The sequence below is a fragment of the Mesocricetus auratus genome, unplaced genomic scaffold (genome assembly GCF_017639785.1).
Source record: "Mesocricetus auratus isolate SY011 unplaced genomic scaffold, BCM_Maur_2.0 Super-Scaffold_100003, whole genome shotgun sequence".
Lineage (NCBI taxonomy): Eukaryota > Metazoa > Chordata > Mammalia > Rodentia > Cricetidae > Mesocricetus > Mesocricetus auratus.
The window spans coordinates 57307595-57335376 of NW_024429188.1; the positions used below are offsets into that span (position 1 = coordinate 57307595).

At 35.0% G+C, this 27782-nt stretch overlaps 1 protein-coding gene across 6 annotated transcripts in view; it reads left to right on the forward strand.

The window, feature by feature from the left end:
• The window catches only part of LOC101831433, a 317754-nt gene that overhangs the window by 158070 nt on the left and 131902 nt on the right, over positions 1-27782 (forward strand). For 5 of the 6 annotated variants that reach the window (XM_040744340.1, XM_040744339.1, XM_040744342.1 and 2 more), the window contains 2 exons: positions 4013-4102; positions 14374-16823. In XM_040744340.1, the coding sequence (XP_040600274.1) occupies positions 4013-4102; positions 14374-16823 (2540 nt within the window). Of the gene's footprint in view, positions 1-4012; positions 4103-14373; positions 16824-21073; positions 21156-22828; positions 23322-27782 lie in introns of those variants that run through there. The other variant, XM_040744344.1, reaches the window with a different exon arrangement.

The window sequence follows — 27782 nt, forward strand, 5'->3', positions numbered from 1 at the left end:
ATTCGCAACTTGTGGGTCATGACCTCTTTCAGGGAAAATGACCCTTTCACAGGAATTGCATATCAGGTATCCTGCATATCAGGCATTTACATTAAAATTTATCACAATCGTGAAATTACATTTATGAAGTAATAACAGAAATAATTTTGTGGTTGAGGGTCACCACAACATGAGGAACTGTGTTAAAATAATTAGGAAATTTGAGAACCACTGCCCTAGAAATTTAATTGACTCTTGAGAACAAATATATGTGCTGTATATAGAATTACTATGCACTACTCTAAATATTTTACATGTACTAATTAATATTGATTCAGTGGCACTAGTTTACTAAAGCTCAAAGATTTTACATATACAAATGTATTAACTTCTTCCCATACTAGAAGAAAGTAAGGTACAAATAAGTAACCAAACTAGTACAATAAAAAATAGGGTGTGAACCCATGCTCTAGTGTTTATGTTGCTGACCATGAAGATGCACTATTAGATAACTCTAAGAGGTATTTCCCACTGACCACCATGAAAACAATAAGTTAAAGTTATATGTCTTGTACTTTTAACTTAGTTTTATCTGAATATAGTGTCTTAGTTTACAAGCATAATTATGATACATGTATTGTAACATTTTTATCATGGATTTTCTACAAAACAGTTGTAAAAATTGAATGTGGTAGCATGTGCTTTTAATCCTAGTGCTGGGATTGTAGAGATGGCAACATTCCTAGGACTCAATGTCCAGCCAGCCAACCTCGGCTAATTAGACAGCTCAAGTTTCCATTGAGAGACTCTGTTTAAAAAAAATAAAAAACTCTGAGGCAAGATACCTGATGTTGATCTCTGACCTCCACCAATATGCATACGCAAAGGTGTTTCTGCCTGCACATATGTGAACACCCATAGCTATGTGCAAGCACACATGAGTATGCACCAAATAAACAGTAATAATAATATAGTATATATGTGCATACTACAAATGTTGAGAAATAAAGCTCAAGTAGACATCTTCCCTAAATGGCCACATAGATAATTATTGACCAAGCTAGAGTACAGAAACTCCTAGTCTAGTATTTTTTCAAATGTATCTGTGAATTTAGTTTATAATTGTGTACCCTAGTTAGGGTTATTATTGCTATGACAAAAGACCATGACCAAGGCAAATTATAAAAGGAAGCATTTAATGGAGATTTACTTAACTGTTTAAGGAAGTTAATCCATTATCATGGTGGGAAGCATGGCTGCAGGCAGGCAGACATGTTGCTTGATCAGTAGCTGAGAACTCAGATCTGATCCAAAGTTTGCATGTAGAGAGAGAGAGAGCGAAACTGGCCTGGCATGGGCTTTTGAAACCTCAAATCCTACCTGCAATAACACACATGCTCTAGAAATGCAAACTTACCCCAACAAGGCCACAATTCATAATCTTTCTCAAATATTTCTTCTAACTGGAGAACAAGTATTAAAACATATGATCCTGTGGGGGTCATTTTCATCCAAACCGCCTCACTGAGAAAATATTATTTGCCCTGAAACTAATCACTTAAATATACTTTCGCTTAATATTTGAATTTGGATAGAATTATCAAATTTCATAGTAAGCCACATAAAGCATGCAATGGTATTTGTCTAATCAGAAGATAGAAACACTTTGAAATATTGGTCTAAATTTTTACTAAGTGTTCTTATTATGTAAATCACATTAATAACAATATATCAATAGTTTTTTAAATTATTACCAAAGTGGGCATTAAAATATATGATTACATTTAGGAAATGTGACATATTATTAAAGTCGTCTCTAAACATAATCATTTCTCAGTATACTTCCTGCTTTGCTTCATACATAAATAACTTAATCTACAAAGTCACAAGTAAAACTATCAACCCTTATGGTCTAGAAATCTATATAAATTTTGGAGTTTGAGAAAGTGTCCTTTGATTTTACAAATATCATGCAGAATTTGTACTGCCTGTTCCCAGTTGAATGATTAATCACTATTTATTATTGCTCAGCTTATTCTGAAAATAATAGGCTTTTCAGTTTACTTGTTTAAGATACCATGCACCTGAGATCCACAGTCAGGCACTGGGCCAAGCTCCTGAAATCTGGTCAAAGAAAGGGAATAGGGATTATATGATCAAGAGGGGTCAAGATCCTAACAGGGAAACCCACAAGAACAGCTGATCTGAGCTCCTGGGAGCTCAGGACTCTAGACTGACAGCTAGGGAGCTTATATGGGATTGACCTAGGCCCTCTGCATGTGGGTGACAGTTGTATAGCTTCCTCTGTTTTTGGAGCCCCTAGAAGTGGGACTAGGATCTGCCCATGGTGCATGAGCTGACTTTTTAGAGCCCATTCCCTATTGTGGGATGCCTTGCTCAGCCTTGATGCAGGCAGGAGGAGCTTGGTCCTATTTCAACTTGAGATGCCAGGCTTTGTTGACTCCCCATGGGAGGCCTTATCATTTCTGAGGAGTGGTTTGGGGGGGCAGAAATGAGGTGAGGGAATGGAAGGAGAGGAAGGAGAGGAAACCGGTTGCTGTGTAAAATAAATAAAATATTTAAAATTTAAAAAGACAGATTTTGGGGGAGTATCTGGGATTCCTCACTCATGCGTTCATATTATATATTAAAATATAAACCAATACTCTGGATGCAATTTTAAACCTACAATTAAATTTTCTAAGTATAAGGGAAGTGTTCTTATATGCCTTCTTTAACAAAATGTCTGCTGATAAAATTTGCTCAGTTTTGTTATATAAATAAAATGTCTGTAATACAGATAAAGAACTGCTCTTTGTGCTATACATGTCCTCTTCATTTCCAAATGAGCAATAAAACAAAGGCATCCTTTATCAAATTCTCTTTATAACAATAAATAGATGTAAGTAAAAGAGTTGGCTGTATCTCTAACTCCCAAAATGGAGTTCCTTTAATTCTGTGACTATGCATACTAAGTAGATGGGACATTTTAGCCAACTAGTCACTCTGTTATTATGAACTTGCTACAAAGTTTTTAAAGCTGACTATATTTTTAGCTGTTACATAAAGTTATACATGCCATAACATTTTAAAATTTATTTTTTCTTCTTAGAGGTAGCATGTGCTTTAATGAGAGAGAGGAGAGAGAGAGAGAGAGAGAGAGAGAGAGTTGCATATATAGGACATTTAAATTCATACCATATATGTGTCAAGAGAAAAGCACAGTGAGAAAGTGAATGAGAATAGACTTGAAGGAAACTGGTAACATCTGAGGATGAGTATTCCTAAAAGAGAAACAGCAATTACAAAATTCATAGAGTAGGAATATAACTGTTTTGAAGAAATAAGACAAAATTCATAGAGTAGGAATATAACTGTTTTGAAGAAATAAGACAAATTCATAAAATCTGTAAAACTAGTTTGCAGGGTATTCACAAACTTGTTTAAACATCAATTCCATACAATTACAGAACACTTTCTTCGCCCAAGAGGAAACTTTGTAGCAGCATTGTTCATTATAGCTAAAATGTGGAGACTGCTCACATGCTCAGCAAATAATGAGTGGATAAGTTAAATGTTGCATATCTACACAGTGGATGTTATTTAGCAATACAAAAAAGACAATGTTCATTTTTTGGTATGTTATAGGTAAACCTGGAAGACATTATTCTGAGTACAAGCAACTAATCAGAAAGAACCACATGTTGCACCTTCCCGTGTATTTAAAGTGCCCTATAGTATAAATCTATAGAGACAGAAGATATCTTAGTGGTTTCATAGTACTGTGTTAGAAGAACTAGAAGGTTATGACTAAGTGGTATATGACATTTGTTTTAAACTTCATTTTAATATGGTTTTAGTAAGAATCATGGAATTTGGGAATAAGAGTACAATTATAAATAAGTATATTTGAAAACGATATTACAGCATCAAATAAGATTTTTATTGTGTAATTATGTGGTAAACATTCTTTTGAAAAATATCATTTTATTAGTAATTGGAAAGTAACTGAGTCTGTTTAATATGATTCTAGGTTTTTGGAGGCCTGTTACCCTGACTCCAAAGCTTGGCCAGGAAAAGAAAAATGAAGAGCATAAGTCTGTACATCAAAAAGATAACAGATGTACGTATATTCAGTAGACATTGTCTAAGAATTTTATCAAGTTATCTGTTAATATTTGGGAAAATAAATTCAGACTCTTAAGTGTTAGACTGGTTATAAGATACTATAATACATAATAATACATAATTCTGTGATTTACTGCAATGTAAAAGCAACACAACAAAATGGCACATGAAGTAAGTTCTAGCTGCATTATGTGTAATTATGTACATAATCAAGCAAGGATCAATTTTTGGCGACATGTGTGGTATTTTCCTGAAATGCTGATGAGATTCCCCATACCTAACAATGTCCTTTTAATGGTTTAGGATGCAATTCACCCAATAGTATGAAACTCAGTGATTTCTAATATATTCACAAATATATGCAACTGTATATTAGCAGTGCAGTGACAACTCTGCAAATACTACCTATGTATCTTCCCTCAGAAACAACTAATCAACTTTCTGTCAATTTCCCTATTTTACTTATTTCATATTATTTGAATCATATGATGAGTGCCACTTTATCACTACATTCATTTAATAAGTATAATTACTTCAAGCTTACTTTATTATAGTGTGTATCATTCCATATTAGGCATTATCATATTTTATATATAGACCTATAAATTGATGGGTGTTTATATTCATTCAAGCTCGGATACAATGAATAAGGTTACTCTTAAGTGTTTTCAAAAGATTCTATGAGGGCATATGTTTCATTTCTTGCCAGCAATATGTCTAGAAGTCAAATTACATAGAAATCTATTATTTGTTGTTAAACTAACTGTCCCAAAGTTATATACTGTTTCCAATGTTAATTTATATATACAAATAATATTATAGAGACTGAGCAGGTTGTATTTATCACATACACACACACACACATGCATGCACGCACGCACACACAAATACATGTATATAACTACAGTTTAAGAATAAAGAGGCCAGGAACTTGAAAAGGAGGAATACATGGGAGATTTTTAGGAAAGAAGGAAATTATACAAATATAATCCCCCTAAAATCATTCATATATTTTAGCTTCCTTTTTATTTATTGTTTGTATTTTCAACCATACTCCCTTCATCTGCCATATGGTGGTGTGGTCAGGGGCAAATGTTCCAGACCACACCTTTCTGCCTGTGGCAGGTGGGAGAGCTGGCCCTGCCCCTCATCAGCTTTAGCACTTAGGAGAGTGACCCCTACACCTTGACTGGGCAATACAGTAGAGTTGGCCCTGAAGGTGTGCATGTGGGAGAGCCAACCCTGAGGACATGAAAGCACAAGAACTCACCCTGCCAGGGCAATGCTGGAGAGCTCACCCAGGTGGTGAGGACAAGGGAGAGCTAGAGCTTCCAGGCTGATCAACTCTGCAACTATCCAGACCCAGGGTTATGAATTGGCCCACTCCAAAAAAATTTTTTTTTGGTTTTTACGAGACAGGGTTTCTCTGTATTGTTTTGGAGGCTATCGGTCCAGCCCAGCCTCAAACTCACAGAGATCCGCCTGCCTCTGCCTCCCGAGTGCTGGGATTAAAGGCATGCGCCACCACCGCCCGGCCCAAAAAATTATTTTTTAAAAGTATGAATATACATTAGGTGTATGACTTCATAATACTTTTTTCTTTAGTGTCAACTATATTTTCTTGGCATCAAAATGCAATTTTAATTTGATGAAATATTATGATATATCTATTTTCATATCTATGATTAATACCAGTTTTTCTTTTTATTCCTTTTTTATCTATCTATTTATTTTGGTTTTTTGAGACAGGGTTTCTCTGTGTGGCTTTGGAGCCTATCCTGGCACTCACTCTGTAAACCAGGCTGGCCTCAAAGTTACAGAGATCTGCCTGCCTCTGCCTCCCGAGTGTTGGGAATAAAGTCGTGTGTCACCAATGTCTGACTCCTTTTTGTAACTTATATTTTGGATCTCATACATAATAATACTTTTCCACTTTCAAGATTGTAAAGTTTTCCACCTATTTTTTTCGAAGAGCTTCATAGGATCGGATCTTACATTTAGCTGATTAGTGTATTTTGGGATTTTTTGTATAGTGTGATGTAAAGGAGCCTTTCATTCTTTTTCAAGTGGCCATACTTTATCCCATTATCATTTGTTAATAAGATTATTTTTTCTGCATGGAATGTTCTGGACACCTTTGTAGAAGTCAGTTTAAATTAATCAATTTTATGTCTAGATTGTAATTTTGCTATTGATTTACCTGCTTATCATTGTAACAATACCACATATCATTTTTAAAAATGCTTCTGTATGGGTACTTTACTACACCAGAAAGACCCTCTGTGAACCGCACTCAGAGTAACTGCCATAGATCTCTATGATGATATTTTGTCATCAGAGTAGTGCTAAAAGAGAGGGGGTAAATTGGGACTGGATAGTACTAAGTGAGGTACAGACATGATGAGCGCTATCATATTGTATCTAAGCAATGTGCCAGATATTGCAAATGATTACCTAGGGACAGAGACAACAATCACAATGAATTCCTAATGAAACGCACAAAAGTATGACCCCGTTCTTGGGTTCTACCATTGGAGCAGGGCCCACAGACTGATCCAGCATCTGTAAACTGATCTTCTAAAGAGAGACACACAAAAGAGAACAGCACTACTTGTGGCAGTGCAGTGCATAGGAGTGACACGAGCTTCTTGAAGACAAAAAGGAACATGGAGAATCTGGAGTCTGAAACCAGCAAGTTTTCATATCCTACATCCTCATCCTCAGCTCTCCCCTGTAAAGGGAAGCCTTTTTCTTTGAAAGAAGCCTTCCCGCCAGCCTGGTTCTAGTGCCGCATCAGTCCCAAATAAACACACAGGAGGCTATATTAATTATGAAGCTGTTGGCCTTGCTTGTTTCTTACTGGCTAGCTTTTACTTAAGTAATTACCCCATAATTGTTAATCTAAGTATTTCTCTTACTGGAGAATAGTTCCGGGCTTCTTACCCCATGGCGTTACATCTTGCCTCTCTGTGTTTCTCCTTCCCAGAGTTCTCCTGGACTCCTAGTCCCACCTATCTTGGTTCCCCAATGGCCCAACAGTGCTTTATTGACATATATATAGGACTTCCCCCATCACTCCCCCTTTCACTTCTATTTCCCCATATTTACCTAGGGTCACTTTATCAGACTAATTTGGTTCTCCTGTAGCTTTGCACCATATCATTTCCCTCTTTACTGTTTTGTATTTTTGTCTCTAAAAAACATGGAATTGAGTGATTAGTAGGGTCTTAATCTGCTGAGGAATGAGACTCTTTATGTTGTCAGGCCATACATCTATTGTCACACCAGTTTCTTTTCAGTCTACTTTAAACCCCAAACTGTCCCAACTGTCTCCTCTTAGTTTTACATTTTTCTTCTACTTGAATTTATATTAGCCTCCTCAAAATTCATGGATTTTTTTCTTTTCATAGTGTCCCCAAGGTTGCATAAATTTTGTTGATAGATATTTTTTCATTTATCTTTGTCTTTGATTGAGTATTCCAATTCCTCTAACTTGTCTTCATTCCCTGATAGTCTGACTTTTTTCTGATCCATTCTTTTTGTGAGGTTTATACTAAACTTTTGTTTGATTTATTAAATTTTCCATTTTCAGTATTTTACTTTGGTATTTATTCTTCAGTAACCATTGAATGCCATTTTCCTATCCTTTGTTGACTTACTTATTTCATTCAGCTGTTTTGCTTGTGTTCTGTTAGAATTTTTTGGTGGATTTGTGTCCACTTTTCTTTGTATACTTTCTGTCTAAGTTGGTTTTATAATCTTCCTGTACCACTAACTAGGGCAAAAAAAATCAGTGGCTGGATAGGTCATAGGCCCTAATACTATTATTAGGCTAAATTGATACGGTATTATTGTATTAAACTGGCCTCTATGTTCTTATCTTTAAACCCATTGATTATTGAATCTCTTAGCCCCTCAGAGTAACTTCTTTTTTCAGCAGATGACAAAAACTCACAACCAGTTAATGTGCAGAGAATAAGAGACTGTGATATGCATATCTCCAAATGGGATTTTATGTCATTACAGAAGAAGGGATGAAAAAATATAAAAGCCAGAGGGAGTAGCTATCTGTAATACAACCATAAAAGCCTAACACAAGGTCACAGTTGTACATACAAACTCAGAATTATATATTAGAAAGGCTACCTATGCTCCAGTAGATGGATCCACAGACATACACATAGGGAGTACTAAGTAGACTCAGAGGGTATTAAATTTAAAAGATAAATAAAGCACATAAAGTTGGAAGAGAAAGCTAGAGGATATAGGACGTGGATTGGAAGGTACAAAAAGTCCAGTTAAGTCAGTTATGTCTGTTTTCAGTCTGTTTTTAGCAGCCTAAATGCTGACAGTTCCAGGTATCTTTGTTTGATCACCATATACTTGGAATTAAAGCTATCCCCTACCATTTTATATTCATTGCTGCCTGTTGTGATTTTAGGCCCATCAGTCAATTAAATTCAAAGAACTTAGAGCACCTTGAACCATCAGCCAAGAATATTTTCCTACAGAAAGGGAAAGAAAGGAACAGAAACAATTGTAAAAAGCAAAGATCATTAATTATTGTTTAGAAGTCCATGCCCAAATTTGTAGGGCTTATAATCTGTTGGAATAATATTAGTGTATGCCATCAGCAATGTCTGTTTTATTTTTTGTTATCTGATACTTTACCAAGACTTCTTGTCTCAACTGAGTTGTATGCAAATGTAACAAAAGCATTTTTGTAGAATATTTGTATAAACTTAACCAGAAATACAAGTCACAAATCTTTAAAAATGGCTTTACATGATATTTTACTATTCATGGTATGATCTGATGGTCAGCCTATAAAAAAATCAATTCTTTTCTAGGATAGCTGCATTTAGTAATCAAATTTCTGTATTAAAATGTCAGGGTAGTAGATAAATAAAGAAAATCAGGCTCTTAGTGCATTGTTATGAACCATGATAATATTGAAATTGGATACAAGGCAACAGCAGTGAGCCATGCCCTAGAGATGATCCGAAGTACAGTATGTCAGGAGTGATTACACTCCTTGTGATATGCTCTCCCTCAATGTACAGGATGGCGAAGAATTGCAAGTTAGGAATGCAACCAGTCTCTGTGTTACAAATATAAAGGTTATTAGCTTCTTGTTTTCAAACTAATTAACAAACAAACCCTTTCCTGTATGCATTTACGCATGAGACAGAAACAGTGAAGTACTTGATCATGAGGTTTTTTTGAGTTTGTGGATACATGTAGGAGTGTGTAAATTCTTTTTTTTTTGCATTTTATTTTAATTTTAAATAGCTTGTTTTACATGTCAATCCCAGTTCCCTCTCCCTCCCCTCCTCCCGCACCCCCCCCACCATCTCTCCCCCAGCCTCCCACCCTATTGCCAATTCCTTCCACATAGGGGATATCTAGAGTCTGTCATTTCACTCAGGATAGGGTCCAGGCACTCCCCTAATAGTCCAGGCTGAGAGAGCATCCCTCTTTGTGTTATGGACATACAATGTCTGTTTGTATTCCAGGGATAAACACTGATCCACTGCTCAGGGCCCCATGGGATGCCCAGGCTTCCTCACTGACTCTCACATTCAGAGGGTCTGGATCAGTCCCATGCTGGCCTCCCAGCTGTCAGTCTAGGGTCCAAGAGCTCTCCCCTGTTCAGATCAGCTGTCTATGCTGTTTTTGCCAGCCCATTCTTTGCCAATTTGCTCATCGCTCCTCTTTCTGTCACTGGGTTCCTTGGGTTCAGTTCAGTGTTTAACTGGGTGTTTGCCTCTGCTTCCATCAGTCATTGGATGAAGGCTCCAGGATGGTTATAGACATCAAGTTCATTATCAGGAATGGGCATTCGAGGTGGTCTCTCCACTATTGCTTAGCTTGCCAATTGGTGTCATCCCTTTAGATCACTAGAGGTCACAATGGTGCCTGATCTGTCTTCTAACCTATGATTCCCTCTTCCCCCTATTCTACTCCCCCCCCACTCAACCTTCCTGTTCCCCCATGACTTACTCTCTCTTCCTCTTCTCCCCCTCTCTTCTTCCCAGCTCCCACTCCCCCCCCCACCCCTCGCCATGTTCCCCATCTGTTCAGAGGATCTTGCCTCATTCCTCTTCTCTTGGGTAGCATGCATATCTCTTAGGATCCAGTCACAAAAAGACAAACATGGTGTGTACTCACTTATATATGGATTTTAGGCATGGATCAGGATAGAGCCAGTCTGCACTTCCACTGGCTGACAGAGAGTCTGTGAAACAGGAGTGTGTAAATTCTGAAATACAATCTGAATTCTTTTTTATTGAAAAGAGTGATTGCTGTTTGATACAGCTTACTGTTAGGTCTGAGATAGCAGGTCTATTAGATTCAGGTGTAGGCTATAAGGTCATATGAAATCAATAATAAAAATCCAAAACAATACAATCTGAATTCTTTTTTATTGAAAAGAGTGATTGCTGTTTGATACAGCTTACTGTTAGGTCCGAGATAGCAGGTCTATTAGATTCAGGTGTAGGCTATAAGGTCATATGAAATCAATAATAAAAAGCCAAAACAAAATAAGTCAGTAGCTTTCTTTTAGAAAAGCAAAGCCAAGAAAGCAGAGTCAGATTATTTCTAAGTCGCAGTGACAAAAACCCATTAAATCATTTTTATCTTCGTTTTTTAGAGTTCAAATGGACTTACCCAAAAATATTTACAGAGTGGTAAAATCATCAGAAGTTATGAGTAGACATCTGATATAACAAGTGTTTATTTGAAAAAAGTTAAAACACTTCAATTTTATCTACATCTAGAAATTGCCTGCACATTTTCTTTCCTTCTTGAAATATATTTATAGATTAAAATAATAGAAGCAAAAATGATTGGTTCTAATCACTCACTCAAGTGTGTATATTCAATCCATTTATATTTCAAATTATTCCTCAGTAAGAAAACCAATGGAATTGTGTCCTATTTCTTTTATTCTTTTTCTGACCTGGATTATCATTTTAGCACTATAAATAAGTATTATTTAATATATTCGTATCATTTTATCATCCAAATTGACTATATTTTAACTGTAGTAGCAGTTAATTTAGAATTTGCAGAATTAACATTACAACTTCATAGAAATTCTGAAAATAAAACAAGTGGACAGGCAGCTGCTTTAATGATAACAATTAAGATATGATTTGATGTATTAATTTATTTATGGTACTATAATGCAGTATGTGAAGCAAGTATGTGATGGCATTCTATTTAGCAGAGTCCTAAGGAAATACAGGGAAACAAATAACAAGAAACATGAAAGACGTAATCTCCTGTGTATTCTTTGATTTCTTTTACTTATCTTATGAATCGACTAGGATTCAAACCAGCAGTTTTCACTTGAATGTTTTTATCTAATCTAACAACCTCCCAAAGAGTCCATCTTAGTATTGTTGCCATAGTTATGATGAGAGCCTGTGCCCCTGGAAGCCCTAACAATCTAGGTTCAGCCACCTGTCATCAATACTTATTAAAAGAATCTAAATAATAGTGAAGAACAGACAAAGGAGATTTAGTCAATGTGACAAAAAATGCAGTGAAACAACTACCAAGTCCATATTTGGCATCTTGACATAAGGGTTAAGTTGTAAATACAAGGTAAGAGGTATGCATAACTAAGTCCTGGTCAAGGTCCATACCCATAATTGACTTAATATTTCCTTGACTCTGGTCTGTCCTTCGTGGTGGTGTGACAAGCTTGGTGTTTTGTGAAATCCCTTCTTCTTGACAAGTACTCCCTCTTGCTACCATCAAGCCTAAGCCACTTCTCCCAGTGTGTTTCACCAGTCCAGATAGTTATAGTAAAAAACAGAAATGTTCCTTTTAAAGTGCACTCATTTTTTCCTAAGCATTGCAGTTACATTTTCCTACTTCTTTTTTTTGAAAATATCATACATGTATATAATGTATCTTGATCATACCCATCTCCCCATTCAATTACTCTAACACATCTCCCTACTAACTACATGTCCTCATTACAAAATTGTTTTTCATTAAGCCCAATATATTATTTGAGAAGCAGTATTTTTCACCCATGTGGTACTTCTGTTCAAGCTCCATATATGTACAGTAGTTTTTTTTCAAGTGCCGAAGTTTCTTTTTTATATGTATATTTAATATTTAAATTAGAAACATTCATGCTTCAAATGTCTATCCTGGCTCCCCATTTCTCCCTCCAGGAGCCCCCCATCCCCCACCCCCAGCCCAAACCTCACATAAGTTCCCAGGAATGGTAAGGCCTTCTTTGGGGGAGTCTCCAGAGTCTGTCATTTCATCCAGGGAAGGGCCTAGGCCCTTCCCCATGTGTCTGGCCTGAGAGAGCATCCCTCCATGTAGAATGGGCTCCCAAAGTTCATTGTATGCCATGGTGAACACTAGTCTACTACCCAAAGCCCCAGAGATTTCTGAGGCCTGACAACTGATTTCAGGTCCCCAAAACCTAAGTAAAAGCTGAAAAGGGCAGTGATTATCTTTAATCCCACTACAACCAAAAGAATACTGACAAGGGGAATGTTTATCTTTAATCCCACTACACCCAAAAAAGGTGAGAGCCAGAGAAAGAAAAGTCACTGTACACTTGAATACAAGCTTCACTGACACATGCAGCAGTAAATAAGAGAGACACTGTTTCAAGCATTGTGTAACACATGACCCATACATACAAATAAACATGTGTTGATAAACATGTGTGGATGAGTACACACATGCATGCTACATTTACACACAAAATAAGTTTTTTTAATACTTAGTTTTTGTAAAATAATTCTTGAAATTCCTTGCTCAGTGATAGATTTGTGTGTTAACATAGTAGTGCTTATATCCATAGTATATCCATCATATTCTTAAATACGGGAAGAATTTGTACATATTCATCTCTGTATCTAAATTCTACTTGATGGCTAGCTAGCAAATGGTTTTGAAATAGTGATACATTTAGTTGATTACTAATAATTTGTAAATAATAAAAATACCAAAAATTATATAAAGAAAACAATTAGTGAAGAGTAACCAAACAACAATAAAAATATTACAAAGATTTTATGATATGAAAAATAAAATCTTGGAAGTCCAGAAATAAATATTTTATTATATATAAATCATACATACCTTATCCTAGTGAATATCTTTCATAGTGTACCTTCTTGATGGGGCAACTTTTATAAATACCAAAAAAGAGTAAAACTTTTATAACCATTTCTTATAGACTCTTGTGATAAGGGAAATTTGATGAGAAAGCTTATGTCTTTGTAAGAATTTATTGCCAATTTCTAAATGGACATTACCATTCAATATTCATAAACTGTTTCCAAAATATGATCTCATGTTTAGGCATAAAAATATACTTGAAGGCTGGGTGGTGATGGCACATGCCTTTAATCCTAGCACCAAGGATGAAGAGGCAGAGAGATCTCTGTGAGTTCAATCTCAGCCTGGTCTACAGAGCAAATTCCAGAATAGGCTTCAAAACTACATAGAGAAACCCAGTCTTGAAGTGTGTGTGTGTGTGTGTGTGTGTGTGTGTGTGTGTGTGTGTGTGTGTGTGTGTGTGTTTTGAAACCTGGTGGGAATGTCAAAAATATATTTATATTTGTCTTTAAAATTCAGTCATGTACCTGCCTATGTACCTTGATGACAAGATTATCTGTAATGAAATTCAATAATTTTGGTTCAATTTTAAAGCTAAGATATCAGTAAATATCTATACATCCAGCATGATACAACATTGAGTTTTTGATAGCTACAGAAGATATCTTTGCTATTAACTTTCATACCAGAATATACATCAAACACCAGGATGTTTTTCTCTCTAAACATGGAGGTTTTAAACACTATAAATGGTATAGCCAGAAACAAATGAAGATCTTAATATTCCTAGAAATGCAGTGAAACAATGTAGATTGATTTATCATAACAAATTTTTAAAGCTGTATTTTTATATTTGTTACAGTGCTTTCTGAATTCTTATATAATGATTTCTTTCCTTAAGAGTAAGCTCTGTCAACTTGAAGAAAATGACTATCTCAAGTAAATGACCATGTTTCATTTATGTTTTAAAAAGCTGAAAATGACATTTAATTGAACAGAAAATTTAGGGTCATGGCCTCCCCTTGAAAAATCAAATAAAACTCACAAAAATACTTTGAAGGAAATTATACTTTGTTTGCACATATTTTATTGTAATGTGAACATTAAAGTTATATTCATTATATATTTGCCTGTTCTTGATCATATTCTATTCTTGTCTCTTAGTTTGCAGAACTCAGTTAACAAGCTACAAGAGTGAAGACAAAACTGTGAGACTCAAAGAGGCATCTTCAAGTCTCAGTGACAAACAACTCTCACAGGAAAAAATAAAGGAAAAGCTCAGCTATAGCTTTTCTCCAGACTCTCACACATTCACAGATGAAAAGTATCACAGAAAAGCCAGCCAGAAAATATCTGTCTATAAGCGCCATTGCAGGGAGTATAGATATGCCCATGGTTATGAGAATTTTAGGTATCAAATTACTCCTATTCCTCCAAGTTCTGAGTCTTCCACCTCTAATGTATCATCACGTGTTGGCAGCCCAAATTCTAAGAGTCTTAAGTCTGCCACAAGACAGAAGACACGAAGAAGTATTACATTTTCTTTGGATGTGGAAACTAAAAAATGTGCCAGATGTTTTATGGAAATTAGTAACTCTTCTTTTCATAAATGCCCCACGAATTCTGATGATTCTGACTCCGACTCTCCTTTACATAGCCAGATTTCCTCCGATTCTAAATATTCTCTGAGAGCTAAAACTGTTAAACACTTCAAGACTGCTCGACATAGCCCTTTATCTCGATCCCTGGATCCTAAGCATCGTGTGGGCATCCGCTGCTCTCTGCACAGGGAATATTTCAGACATTCTGTGGATTCCACCTCTTATTTACATTGTGAAAGTTGTTCAGCTCTCCGAAATCTTAAGAGTTCTGGTACTAACACCCTGCCTATAAAATCTGAAAAAATAATGGGCCAATATAGTACGTATAGCCACAAAATGTCAACACCAGTAAGATTGTCTGAAAGTGAAAGCAAGTTCAACCTTATTGCCCAACCTCAAAATAAAGATAATCCAGATGAAAGCCTTATTAAAATTATCAGTGCTAGAAATATCAAAGATGAGACTGATGTTGAAGAGGAACTTCTTTCCAAGGATGAGACAGACCAAGAATATGAGACAAATACTGAAGATGAAGCAGATGCTGAAGATGAAACAGACACTGAAGATGAAGACAACAACAAAGATAAGAAAGATCCCAAAGACAAATCTGACCCTGATGGCAGTGATCCTAAAGATGGGAACTCTGAAAATAATACTGATAGCAATACTGGGTCTGACCCTAGTGGTGCTTCTGGGCCTACAAATGGACCTGATTCCAGCAATGATGGTGACTCTAAAAATGTAACTGATCACAACAATGAATCTTACCCTGCCATTGATAATGCCTCCAACAGTGATGTTAACTTGAAATATAGCACTGATTTAGACAGTGCTTCTGATCTGGCAGAAGATTTCAATCAGCAAAATAATGTTGACACCAAGGGTAGCACAAATCCAAACTCTGCCTCTGGAAACAAAAATAGAACCATGCTGGACTATATTTCTCTTTCCAAAAATGATGTTGTCGTCCCTAGAAATGACACTGGACAAGGAAACAATATTTGTTCTGAGAATATTATTCCAAATTCCAATAGTCTTGACTACACCAAAAATAAAACTGATGCCAACAACAATTCCAGCCCCTCAAACAGCCATGGACTCCTACAAGATCTTGAGTTTAACTATACTACCAACTTCAGTGATGCTACTGGTCACAATGTTGTGAATCCTAACCGTATTTTTGACCCTACTTATGGCACAGAATCTACTAGCACTGCCATTCACAAACATACAACTGCCCTAAAATATTATTCAGACCTTACTGGTGTCACAGGGTTTACATACAAAGTAAGGTCAAGTTTTCTAATCAACCCAAACTATTTTGTCAGAAAGAAATATGCTACTAGACCCAGGTTTACACTTAGCGTTATCAATGCCAATGATACTAGCAACATCACCAGCTGTACTAATGCTATTAACTCTCAGTTTACTGCTGGAAAAAACTATGCTCCTGAAAATAAACATTTCCCTAGATTTAGTCATTTTAATTGTTTTAACATTATCGTCAAAAATATTCAGAATGCTCATAATTCTCCTAGTACCAACAATATTAACACTGTCTCGGATACTGAATTAAAAACCAGTTCCATATCATCTATTTTTAAAATTGTTTATGGAACTAACTCAAATTTTATTGCTGACACAGACCATACTTCTTATTCTGATGTTTTGATAACCTCTGAATTTCATGATCCACTTGAACTTTGTAGAGCTTATATAATTTTTGATAACCAAAATATTGGTGCTCAGTTCCAACACTCCACTGGATACAAGTACTCTGATACTTCTAAGTATGCCACTGGGTCAGTGGATGCCCTTGATGCCAAAGAATCTGGCTTTTTAAGAGGTTTTTCTAGGGTCCAGAATCCGATTGGCATCAAGGATCCCTCTCCTTTCGATATTCTTTCCAATCAAAATATTCCACTCCCTGGCTTTGATGTTACAGTGGAAGCTGAGCTACCAGATGTTGTGAAGTTTGCTATATCATCAGGTGCTGTGAATCAGTTATTTAAGGTAAGTTTACATAAACATACATTTCAAATTCATTCTCTCTTGTAATTTTTAGTGTTAGGTTATTGAGCGTGGATTAAAATTATTTTTCTTAGTTGGATATGGAAACTGGAATAGAGGTTATTTTGTGGATAAAATGGTGGCATTTAAGAACTATTTTTCTAACTAATTGTGACAAGAGGAAATATATTTACAAAAATAGATTGCATTTTTATTAAAAACAATTTTCCAAGTGCAAGACATTGATTTCTGTAAAAATGATAACAAAATGAGCTTTCCATGGACTGTATATCCAGATAAATACTATACCTGGCATATTTTTTAATGTTTATACCAGGACTAGACAATTGAAATACTTACAAACAATTGAAATATTTTCACTGCAGATGAGCAGACTTCACAGTAAATTTTGAATAGCTTTAGAAATAATTTTATGCGCCTTCTAAAGCAGAGTATTTTCTGTAAGAGTGATTGCCTTCACTTAGACAATTGATGTTCCCTATTTCCCTGATTTATTACTTCTGTGTTCATATATTCCCATTGAAAACAACAATTGTTAAAACAACATGGGTGCTTTTCATTCATATAGTTAACAAAATGTACTTTAAAGAAATTACACTTTTCTATCAATCATAAGTCAACTAAAACAACCAACCCAGGTTCAGCATACATCGTTTAAACATTTGTACCTTTTTTATTGAACCATTTAATAGATATTTAATAATTAAAACATGATGTAAACTAAAAATTAAAGTCTAAGTGGAAAACAGCTGCTAGCATCTGAAGAACTCAGTCTACTAACCTTCATAGAAAACAAGTAGACATTTGAGATAACAGGTAAATGAAAACAAAATTAATGGCTTCTCTCTGAGTTCCCAGAGTGGTTTGAAATGTTTAGATATTCTGAACACAATACATTGACAATATGTTTAAGTTAGTTCAAAGTACATGTGTAGGTTAACATTTTGTGCTACAAGTTTTAGAAATTCTTAATGAGATCCTAATTCTCAAAGTTATTTCTTTTATAGTAATGGCCAATTTCATCTTTAGTAGAATTAGAACTACATTACTAAATGACTAATGTCCTTAATAAGTTACCTAAAAGTTAGATTATAAAAGCAGAATTAATACAATTCATATCTAATGACAGATTTGAATGACTTGCAAGAACTGCTTTTAAACTATTCAGAGTCAGCCATTTTTATTTACAGCAGAATGTTTGAAGTGCAAAATGATTAATAACAGTGAAAAATACAGTACTTTCATACAGTGAACTAAAGCTAGACAGACTGGAGACCTCCTCCCTACCCCTCACTCCTCAATCTTCTCAGATTTCTCGTTGTATTTATTCTCTCTGACTGCCAGCCCCACCTATCATTTCTCCTGCCTAGCTTTTGGTTGTTCAGCTCTTTATTTAGCCAATCACGCATTTTGGGCAGGAAAAGTAACACAACTTCACAGAGTTAAACAACAGCAATATAAAAGAGTGCAACACATCTTTGCATCACTAAACAAATATCCATAACATAAATGAATGTAACACATCTTCAACTAATATTCCACATTCTCCCTCTTTGTTTAAATTAACATGAAAGGTTTTAACTTTAACATACTAAAACTATATACAACAAAAACACTTATCAAGTAAGAATTACATTTACAATGTTCAGTTCATTTGTATTTAGCAAATTCATAGAAAATAATCCATTATCTATCTTCATAAATTCAAAGTTTTATACCTAATTTACTTTGTGTCATAACTAAGGAAAACTGCAGTTATAACTATCTAGTCTTCAACTCCATCAAAGACCACAGAAGGATATAATATTACCTAACAACAGAGACATTTGGCTGCCTGGACAGTCAAGCAAAGTTCCTCTGCAATATTGGGGCAGTCATCTTCAGCCTACCGGCCTAGAATATTAGACAAACTCTTCTATTCTATGAAGCATAAATTTTGAAGGACTGGCAAAGTTCACCAGTCACTTTCCTATGGGTCCTGAATGTGCATTCTGTGCAGCATACTGTCAAGCAGTCCAGGCAAGAGCAGTTTCTTGCTCAAATGTCTAGTTTTACCTCCATTGAAAGCAAACTTCATATGGATTATATTTGATGTTCATCATCCTTTTATGAAGTAAATTGGTGCTGCCATGAGCAGATGTGTTTTCATTGACATGAAAAACCTTAGGTTTAGAAAACTTTGTTAAAGACCTATTTTATAAGGTTTTTTTAAGTGTTTGAAGATCAGCTGTCTAAAATATAGCTGTTTAACCTTGAAAACATACCTAATATGACTACAAGTTTAATTATTATATATTAACTACTAACTTCATCTCTTAATTATACATTGCATTTTAAATGAGCTGCATAAGCCCAATACCCCAAACCAGAGTAAAAACATATATAGTATAACACAATAACTAAATTTATATAAATATTCAAAATTCCATGCCAAAGCAAAATATCTGAGATTAATAGTTGTTTTTTTATCCTATATTGCTGTATTCCCTTAAATGGTAACAAACATCCATAACCCATCAAATAACCAACGACCACCCACCCCATCTCTTGGGAATGTGGGCATTGTGTTCTAGACTGCTTCCAGTCGTCTTTGTGAGAAGGCATCTTTAGGAGTCCCTGAAAATTTGAGATAATAACTAAGTCCTTGGAAGACCAGTTATAACCTCTCTCTCCTAATCAAATGTGATCCACATCAATCCTTAAGGAATCCACAATCTTTTGTTTCTTGTGAGAACAAAAACAAAACCTCTTCTCCAATGCAATATATCTTTTAAGTTCTACTTTACAAATACATTGTTTACTTCCATCTTAAAGTTAAGGCATCCCTAAAGTATTCAGGCCAGTTTATTTCAATAGTCTTCTTTCAATTCCAGGTCTTTTAGCAGCTGCCCTTTGCTTATCATCAGTCAAAAAATTCAAAATCAGCACAGTAACACACAGGATTCAGACTCCCTGAGTATTTCCCATCTCTATGTAGCTTGTTCTTTTTATATTATTTTACTTCTTTCTTTAAAGACTTTATTATTTTAAACTCGTTAAGACTGTCTTTATCCATTTTATTTTTTAGGCCTATGCACATTGTTAAAAACATTATAACCTGTTTAGAGTTTTTTCCGTCTGGATCTTTCTTACTGTATATATCTAGTCTTGTTTTTTTAGTCCATGAGAATTTAAGCTGATAAGCAGCATGACTAGAACCTCAGCATAGCTTTAGAGGTTAGCTCTGCTCACTTCTGAACCTGTGAAAGCCAAGCCTAAAGTTCTCAGCCTGCTCAGAGGTGCCTTTGGCCAGGAACTGCATGCAACACCCCCAGCTATGGAATTCCATTGCCCAGCACTGTGGCAGGCAGCATTTTTTTAAACTTAGTTTTCTTTGGTTCCTGTATAGCATGTGAAAGACTGTTTAAGTGTTCTGTTTTAAGGCAGAGTTTCTTAAAGTAGCATTATGTGTTTGATTTTCCCCAGATTTCTCAGGCCCTAGAGATATTGAAACCTCATGTTGGCATTCCAAAATGTTATTTTTTGCTTTATTTTGTTTTTTTTTACTCTTTTAGCTCTTTGGGAGACCTACAACTCAGTTCCCAAATAAAATTCATGTAAGGAGACTTATTCTGAGTTGTGTGAATGTCCACTCTTACCTTGGCTTGTTTGTAGACAGCTTTTCCTAAATTATTTCATTTACCTTTCACCTCTGAGCTTTTATATTTCCCTGTTGTATATACCTTTCTTCTTACTCTGTGACTTGCTGTGTAGCTGAGTGGTTGGCCCCTGAACTCCTCCTCTAATCCTTTTCTCTCTCCTTGATCCTCTTCCCAGATTTCTCCTTGTACTTATTCTCTCTGCCTGCCAGCCCGACTTATCCTCTCTCCTGCCTAGCTATTGGCCATTCAGCTCTCTATTATACCAATCAGGTGTTTTGGGCAGGCAAAGTAACACAGCTTCACAGAGTAAAACAAGTACAACATAAAAGAATGTAACACATATTTGCATTATTAAACAAGTGTTCCACAGCAAAAACAAATGTAACACATCTTCAATTAATATTTCACAACAAAGAGACATTAATAAGTTTTAAAAGTTTGGTTAATAGTACTTAAAAGAAATGCTAAATGCCCACATAGTTCGCAGAATATACTGTCCCTCTAAAAATAAATGCCCCTCAGTGTATCTACATAGTGATAATCAATTTGTCCACTCCTAGCTTTTTATGAGTATGCTATATTTTCTTTCAGTGCAAGATGTGTTTCTTAGAAATTTTCAGTCTGAGATACCACGAAAGACCTCCTGTTCAAAGATAAAGGCAACTTGCTCAAGGTCTGTTAATTGTTAAACTTCTTTACTAAGAGCACCATCAGTGTATCCGAGATTACCATAAAGTAGCTATTTGATATAACAATTTAATATTTTCCATTTACTAAGTGCTTGATGGTCTCTTAATGTTATATTACTTGTCAGATATGATTTTTATCTTTCATATTTTTATAGATTTGAGTTATTGAACCAGGGCCATTATTATGTTAGACAAGACATCTGCCATTTAACTACACCTATAACTAAGATGGGGACTTGAAAATGTTCAACTAAGATATATTAAACTGAATTGTATTCTCATTTTGGTATAGTAAAAGGCCTTGAGTATAACTAAAGTATTCTCTTCAAGAATTCTGAGATGAAAGAAATTGAGCAGTAAAAGAAAGGAAAAGAAAACAGAAAGAGAGCCACTACTAATGTAAATATTTCAGTTGTTCTCTGGATAATTTGTGAGAAAAATCACCATTAACCTTATAAAAGGTAAATATTTTGCTAGTGGTTGTGGCACATGCCTTTAATTCCAACACTCCAGAGGCAGAAACAAGCAGAGCTCTGTGAGTTCAGCATGGCCTCAACTACATAGCAAGTTCTAGATAGAATAACAAAAGCTCCATATTGAAATTGTCTCAAAAATGAAAAATAAACTTGAATTTTGTTTTAAACTTTTCTCTGTATTTATGTGATGTGTGCTTTTCTGAGACAAATACAAACCTACAAAATATAGGTGAGGAACCCAAAGTGAACCAGTTGTCCTAAGTTCCAAGTAAGGGTTACCTGGGTTAATGCTCCTGCGTATAGGGGAATAAATGAGTGATATTTCTGTAAGAAATTCAGAATCATAATTGCCCTGATTCTTCAGGGTTTCTCATCTAGCTCTCTCTTTATTATAGCGTCAGAGCTGCATTTTTCATATAGTAAATTTTGTAGTACCAAAAGAAACTGGTAACACCTAAACAAAATGCACAGTAATTGACATTGAAGAAAGAAAAATTGTTCTAGGTCTAAAATGACAATTTATAGATAATAATATAATATTCTCAACCAGAAAATGTTACTACGTTTGTTAATTATGAGAGTAGTAAGCAAAAATTCAGAAAACTTCAATATTTAATTTATTCAAAGTATTCAATTCAAATTGTAAATAGTATGTGAAGTTACATAACAGAAGGTGGAGAAATAAATGATGAAATTAGAAGATGGGTAAAATTTGACATTATTCAAGCACTTAACAATACAAAATAAAATTCTATGCAGTTACATTATCCTTATTCAAGATGAAGAACTAGAAGAATAGAATAGTCAAGTAATGTTTCCATGATTACATAGCTATAAAATAAGATAGCATGTAATTAAACATATAGAGATAATTTGTATAATTAGATAAAACATTCCATTGTAGCAGTCAAATATGGTAAACATAGCATTGACCAAATATATACATGTAGGTTAGAAATTAAACATCACTATTGTCCTATCTTAGTATTTAAAAAAACAGTATTATCCCTATTATTATAAGGTAATCATAGCAGTTTCTTGGGTAAGGACTTGAACTTTTCTAGGGTCACAATATCCATTCTTTTCTATTAAATAAACTATTTAAAGTACTTTAAGAAGAAATATTTTTTCTTTTATTATCATTTATAACTCCCTAGTTTCTTTTTATCCTGTTGTTGCAGCTCAGCCTCCAAACAGGTAGCAGATTAATGAAAATAATACCTTGAGATGGAAAAGACAAAAGCACAACCAAGAAGGTTCTGAGGATATGAGCAAATAACTTCAAAAAGAACTACAGAGATCCCTGAAAAATGTTTATTTTATGTTTATTCTTATTCTCCCCATTATATGTCCATGCTTTTATTGTCTATTGTGGCCACAGATATTTCAAAGTTCCATGTGGCATTTGCCCCATCCATATTACTTACATGTGGCAGACTCTGGAATTAGGAAAAGGACACACTATATTCCCCTCTTAATTTTATTGTTAAATATTAAAAATGCAGACATGCTTTTCAGCCAGAAATTCTTCGCTGTATTATCTGTATTCTCAAGAGCATAACTTTACCATTTGCAAATTTTAAGACACATTTTACTTAGTATTTTGGTGACCATTCGAGATTTAAAAGAACCCATACTGAATCTACATTTTATTGTTAATCTTAATTGTTGTTGTTGCTGTCTTGTGAATATGGAGTTCAAAATTAAAATAGTTAAGACTCATCAGTATTGTGCAGAGTTTGTTTAACTTTCTATTTATCTCATTCAAGTGAAGCTATATATGGATCTTTCTGAAAGAAGCAACAGATTGTATAGGACTTAACAAGATAGCTGAAAAATAATTAAAATAAAGGAACATTTATTTCCTTTTCAGTTAGAAGGCAGAGCTATGTTTCTAGGCATACTTAAACACCTCCTTTGGACTGTTGATTTCCAGGTACACTATATACTTAGGCAATCAAGTCAAGCTAATTTGACAAACTTTTATATAAGATACAGTGAATATACTGTGCACTCTCCTATCCATTAAATTTGAGTGTCTCTCCAGCTAGCAAAGTTTCCTAAATTTTTCCATGCCTCGCTTGTTTTACATACACACACATACACACAAAATGTTCACTTTCATATATTCCCTCAACATAATAATTACCTGCTTCATAAGTCTCATATAAACAATATGGATTGACTTCATCCTTGACTTTTAGTTATAGGTCATCCAATATAGATGTTAGTATATTTAGTGAACTACCAACAGTTTAGCATATATAGAGTTCATGGTGTAGATGAGGTGGTTATAGTAACTCACAGGGAACAGATGCAAGACCCTTGTTCACTATAATAGAAAAGTAAGATTTCTCTCAGAAAACAGGTAATACTTAATAACTTAAAGCAGGGTAATAATATGATCTGACTGAGCTGCAAAGAAATCAGTTTATTAGTCGTATGGAGGATGGAGAGGAAACAGAATTAAGGGGACTAGAAAGGCCTGTCTCCCTTCTAAACTTTAACTCAAATGGTCTTGCAATAAGCCAGTAGGCAGTACAAATGGAGAAGAGGGAAAGGGTACTTGAGATATTAAAATAAAAATGACTTAAAATTGCTGAATAATTTAATGTAGGAGGAAAGAAGGAAATACTTAATAGAACTACTAAGTTTTCTAATGTGAATGATGTTGGTAGTATGGTTAATCAAAAAATACAAATCAAAGAATATTGTGTGTGCCTGAGAAGACAGATACATTTGACTTAAGATTTAGAATCATTAGTAACATCTAAAAATGATATCCTTGGCCCTGCAAGGTTTCTCAGCAGCTAAAGGTGCCTACTGTCACTCCTGAAGACCTAAGTTGGATCCCTGAGACCTACATGATGGAAGGAAAGAACCATCTCCTGTAATTTGTCCTTTGATCTCTGCACATGTTCAGACACACACATACATACAAATTATAAATAAACATAATTTTAAAAATAAAAATAAAAATGTAAATGAAACTTATGTTCCAAATTTATCTAGCATATGACCAGAATTTTAAGTGCCCTCGGTGAAGAAAGCTAAGCATAACAGTGTGAAGAATGCCTTATTTTTAATGTATTTAATTTCTAGAACTTTACATCTTATTTTTATATTAATTATGTCAATGAGAAAAACCTAAACAAGAAAGTAACTACGTGTTTATATTGAACATAAGATATACATTCATTGATATTTAAGCCTTTTCTGAATAATCATAACATATAAACAGATAATATTCTTTTTAATTCATCTCATTCAATGGCAAATTTCTATGAAAATGATGTTTCTTCTAGTTTTTAATGGCAAAGCACACTTTGAATATATAGATTTTAAAAATTCAGCAAATTGTACAAAGCAAGTTTTCAGAGTCACTCAACTTGGTCTCCTTGAAGATACTATTCATTCTGTAAAATAAACCAACAAAATTGTCACTGTATAGGAATTATGTGGCATAAGAAGCTAACATCCTTTCCATGGTCCCCTTTTGTCCTTTTTTACGTGGTTTCCTGGTTTCTGAAATTGCCCCAGGTTATGTACTCACATGTGAAGATTTGGAACTAGGTGCATAGATAAGAGAAAATATTTGGTATTTATTTGTCTGGATCTGGGTTACCTCATTCAATATATTTTATATTTCCATCCAGTAATCTGAAATTTTCATTATTGTTTTCTTACTGCTGAATACCATTCCATAGAGTATCGGGACAATATTATCATTATTTATTTTCCATATGCAGAGCATCTAGATTGATTACATTGATTCACTATTGTGAACAGAGCAACAGTGAACAATTAGTAAATAAATATCTGGAGTAGGTTGGTCAATTCCTTTGGGCATTTGCCAAGAAGCAGTATAGCAGGTTCATATGGTCTATTATTTATAGCTTTTGGATAATTATATATTTGCAGAGTGGCTCTACCAGTTTGCAGTCCTGCCAACAGTAAATGATATCTTTCTTTTCCTTGTATCCTATGCAGCATCTATTTTGTTGCCTTTAGCCATTCTAACTGAGATAAGATAGAATCTCAAAACTGTTTTGATTTTCATTTAATCTAAGTGCTAAGGATGATGAATATTTTTGAGATATTTCTTAGCAATTTTTCTTTATTTTGAGAACTCTGTTTACATACGTAGCCCATTTATTAAATGGGTCATAAGGTTTTATGAGTCTCTTTCTGAATTCTTTTTGTATCTTGGATGGTAATCTTTTATCAGATGTATAGCTGACAAAGATTCTCCTCTTCACTCTTGATTGTTTCCTTAGCTGATCAGAAGGCTTTTAGTTTTATTAGTTCCTGCTTGTCACTTATTAGCCTCAATTCCTGGGTGAATGGAGTCCTCAGAAAGCTATTTCTTCACTTGTACGTTGTCTGGTACTTGCTGACTCTTTTTTTTCTAACAGTTTCAAGTGAACATTGAGATCTTTGAGTCATTTTGAGTTAATTGTTGTTGAGGGGGATCATGCGGACATTCAGTTTTCACAACATCACTTTGTTGATGAAACTATCTTTTCTCCAGTGTATGTTTCTCTTAGCTTTGTCAGATATTAGATGGCAATAGTGATAATTACTCAATTTTCTTCTATTTGTCTACATGCCTGGTTTTGTGCCAGTACAATGTTGGTTTTTATTACTATATAATACTGTGATATATCTTAAAATCTGGAATGGTAATCCCTCCAGCATTGTTCTTTTATTCGTGATTGCTTTGGCTATCTGGAGTCTTTTAGTTCCAAATGAATATTAGAGTAGATTTTTTTCTATTTCTGTGAAGAATTCGATAAGGAGTTTTTATTGAATTGTATTGAGTCTGAATAGCTCATATAATAATAGTCATTTTCATAATGTTAATTCTACCATTTGTGAGCATGGGGATGTCTTTTTATTTTCTACTGTCTTTGTCAACTTCTCTTCAGACATTTTTTAATTCCTTTTTTGGGTTTATTCCTAGATATTTTATTTTCTTGAGGATATTCGGATGAGTGTTCTTGATCTTTTTCTCAGTGTATTTGTCATTGTTGTATCAGGAAAGGTATCATTTTTCAATTGATTCTCATCTTGACAGTTTGCTGAAAATATTGCTTATATATAGACATTTCCTGGTAAACATTTTAGTGGCTCTTATGTATAATATCATGTCACCTGAAGATGGGGATGGTTTGACACCTCTTTACCTATTTTTATGCCTTTATTTATTCATTTACTTTCATGATTGCTCAAGCTAGTTCTTTGACCACTCGATTGAAAAAGAATGGAGATTGTTGATATCCTTGTTTCCTCCCTGATTTCAATGGGATTGTTTTGAGTTTTCTCCATTTCGGGTGTTGGCTGTGGGTTTCCCATATACAAACCTCAATCATCTTCATGAAGTTGGTTTAAGGTCTTTTACTTCTGTTTCTGATTTGTTGGAATATTCAAGGCTTTTGTAGTATGATACCTGGGTTCTAGTGCCAAGATTCATATTGCCTTGGCTGTTGTTTCTTGTGTTCTTATGTTGGCCTCTATGCAGTTCTGTTTGAGGTAATTAAAATCTAGGTACCAATTTCTGAGTTCATCTTTATTAGATGGGTATTTTCTTCTTTTATTTCTGTTTCTTCTCTGGTCTTATAGTCTGTGTGGCCTGGGCTTCTCTCAGTTTGGTCTCTGGTAAAGGGGTTAGTCTACATCCCAGTTGCAGGCTGGGGTATGGCAACTAGAAGGGCACAGAACTTACAATGGTATGTGGGGTGCCAAAATAGTGAGAGACTGAAGGAGTTTTGTGGGCAGACAGCCTACATGGAGTTCTAGTCTGCTCGGTCTGTAGTAGAGTAGGGAGTCTCTTCCCCAGTTAGAGGCTGTGGTATGGCCACTAAGAGGGTGTGGGACTTGTGAGTATGGTGGGAGGACAGCAAAATAGTGAGATAGTGGAGGAGTTTGTCAGGCAAGTAGGCTACCTGGACTTCTCTGGTCTGTGTGGTGTCTGGTAGAGCAGGGAGTCTATACCCCAGTTGGTGGCTGGACTTTTCACGGACAGGCTGGTCTCTGGTAGATCAGAGGAGTTCTGCCCCAGGTGGAGGTTGAAATGTGACAACTAGCATGGTAGGAGACTGGGAATAGGGTAAACAGACACCGAGAAAGTGGGTG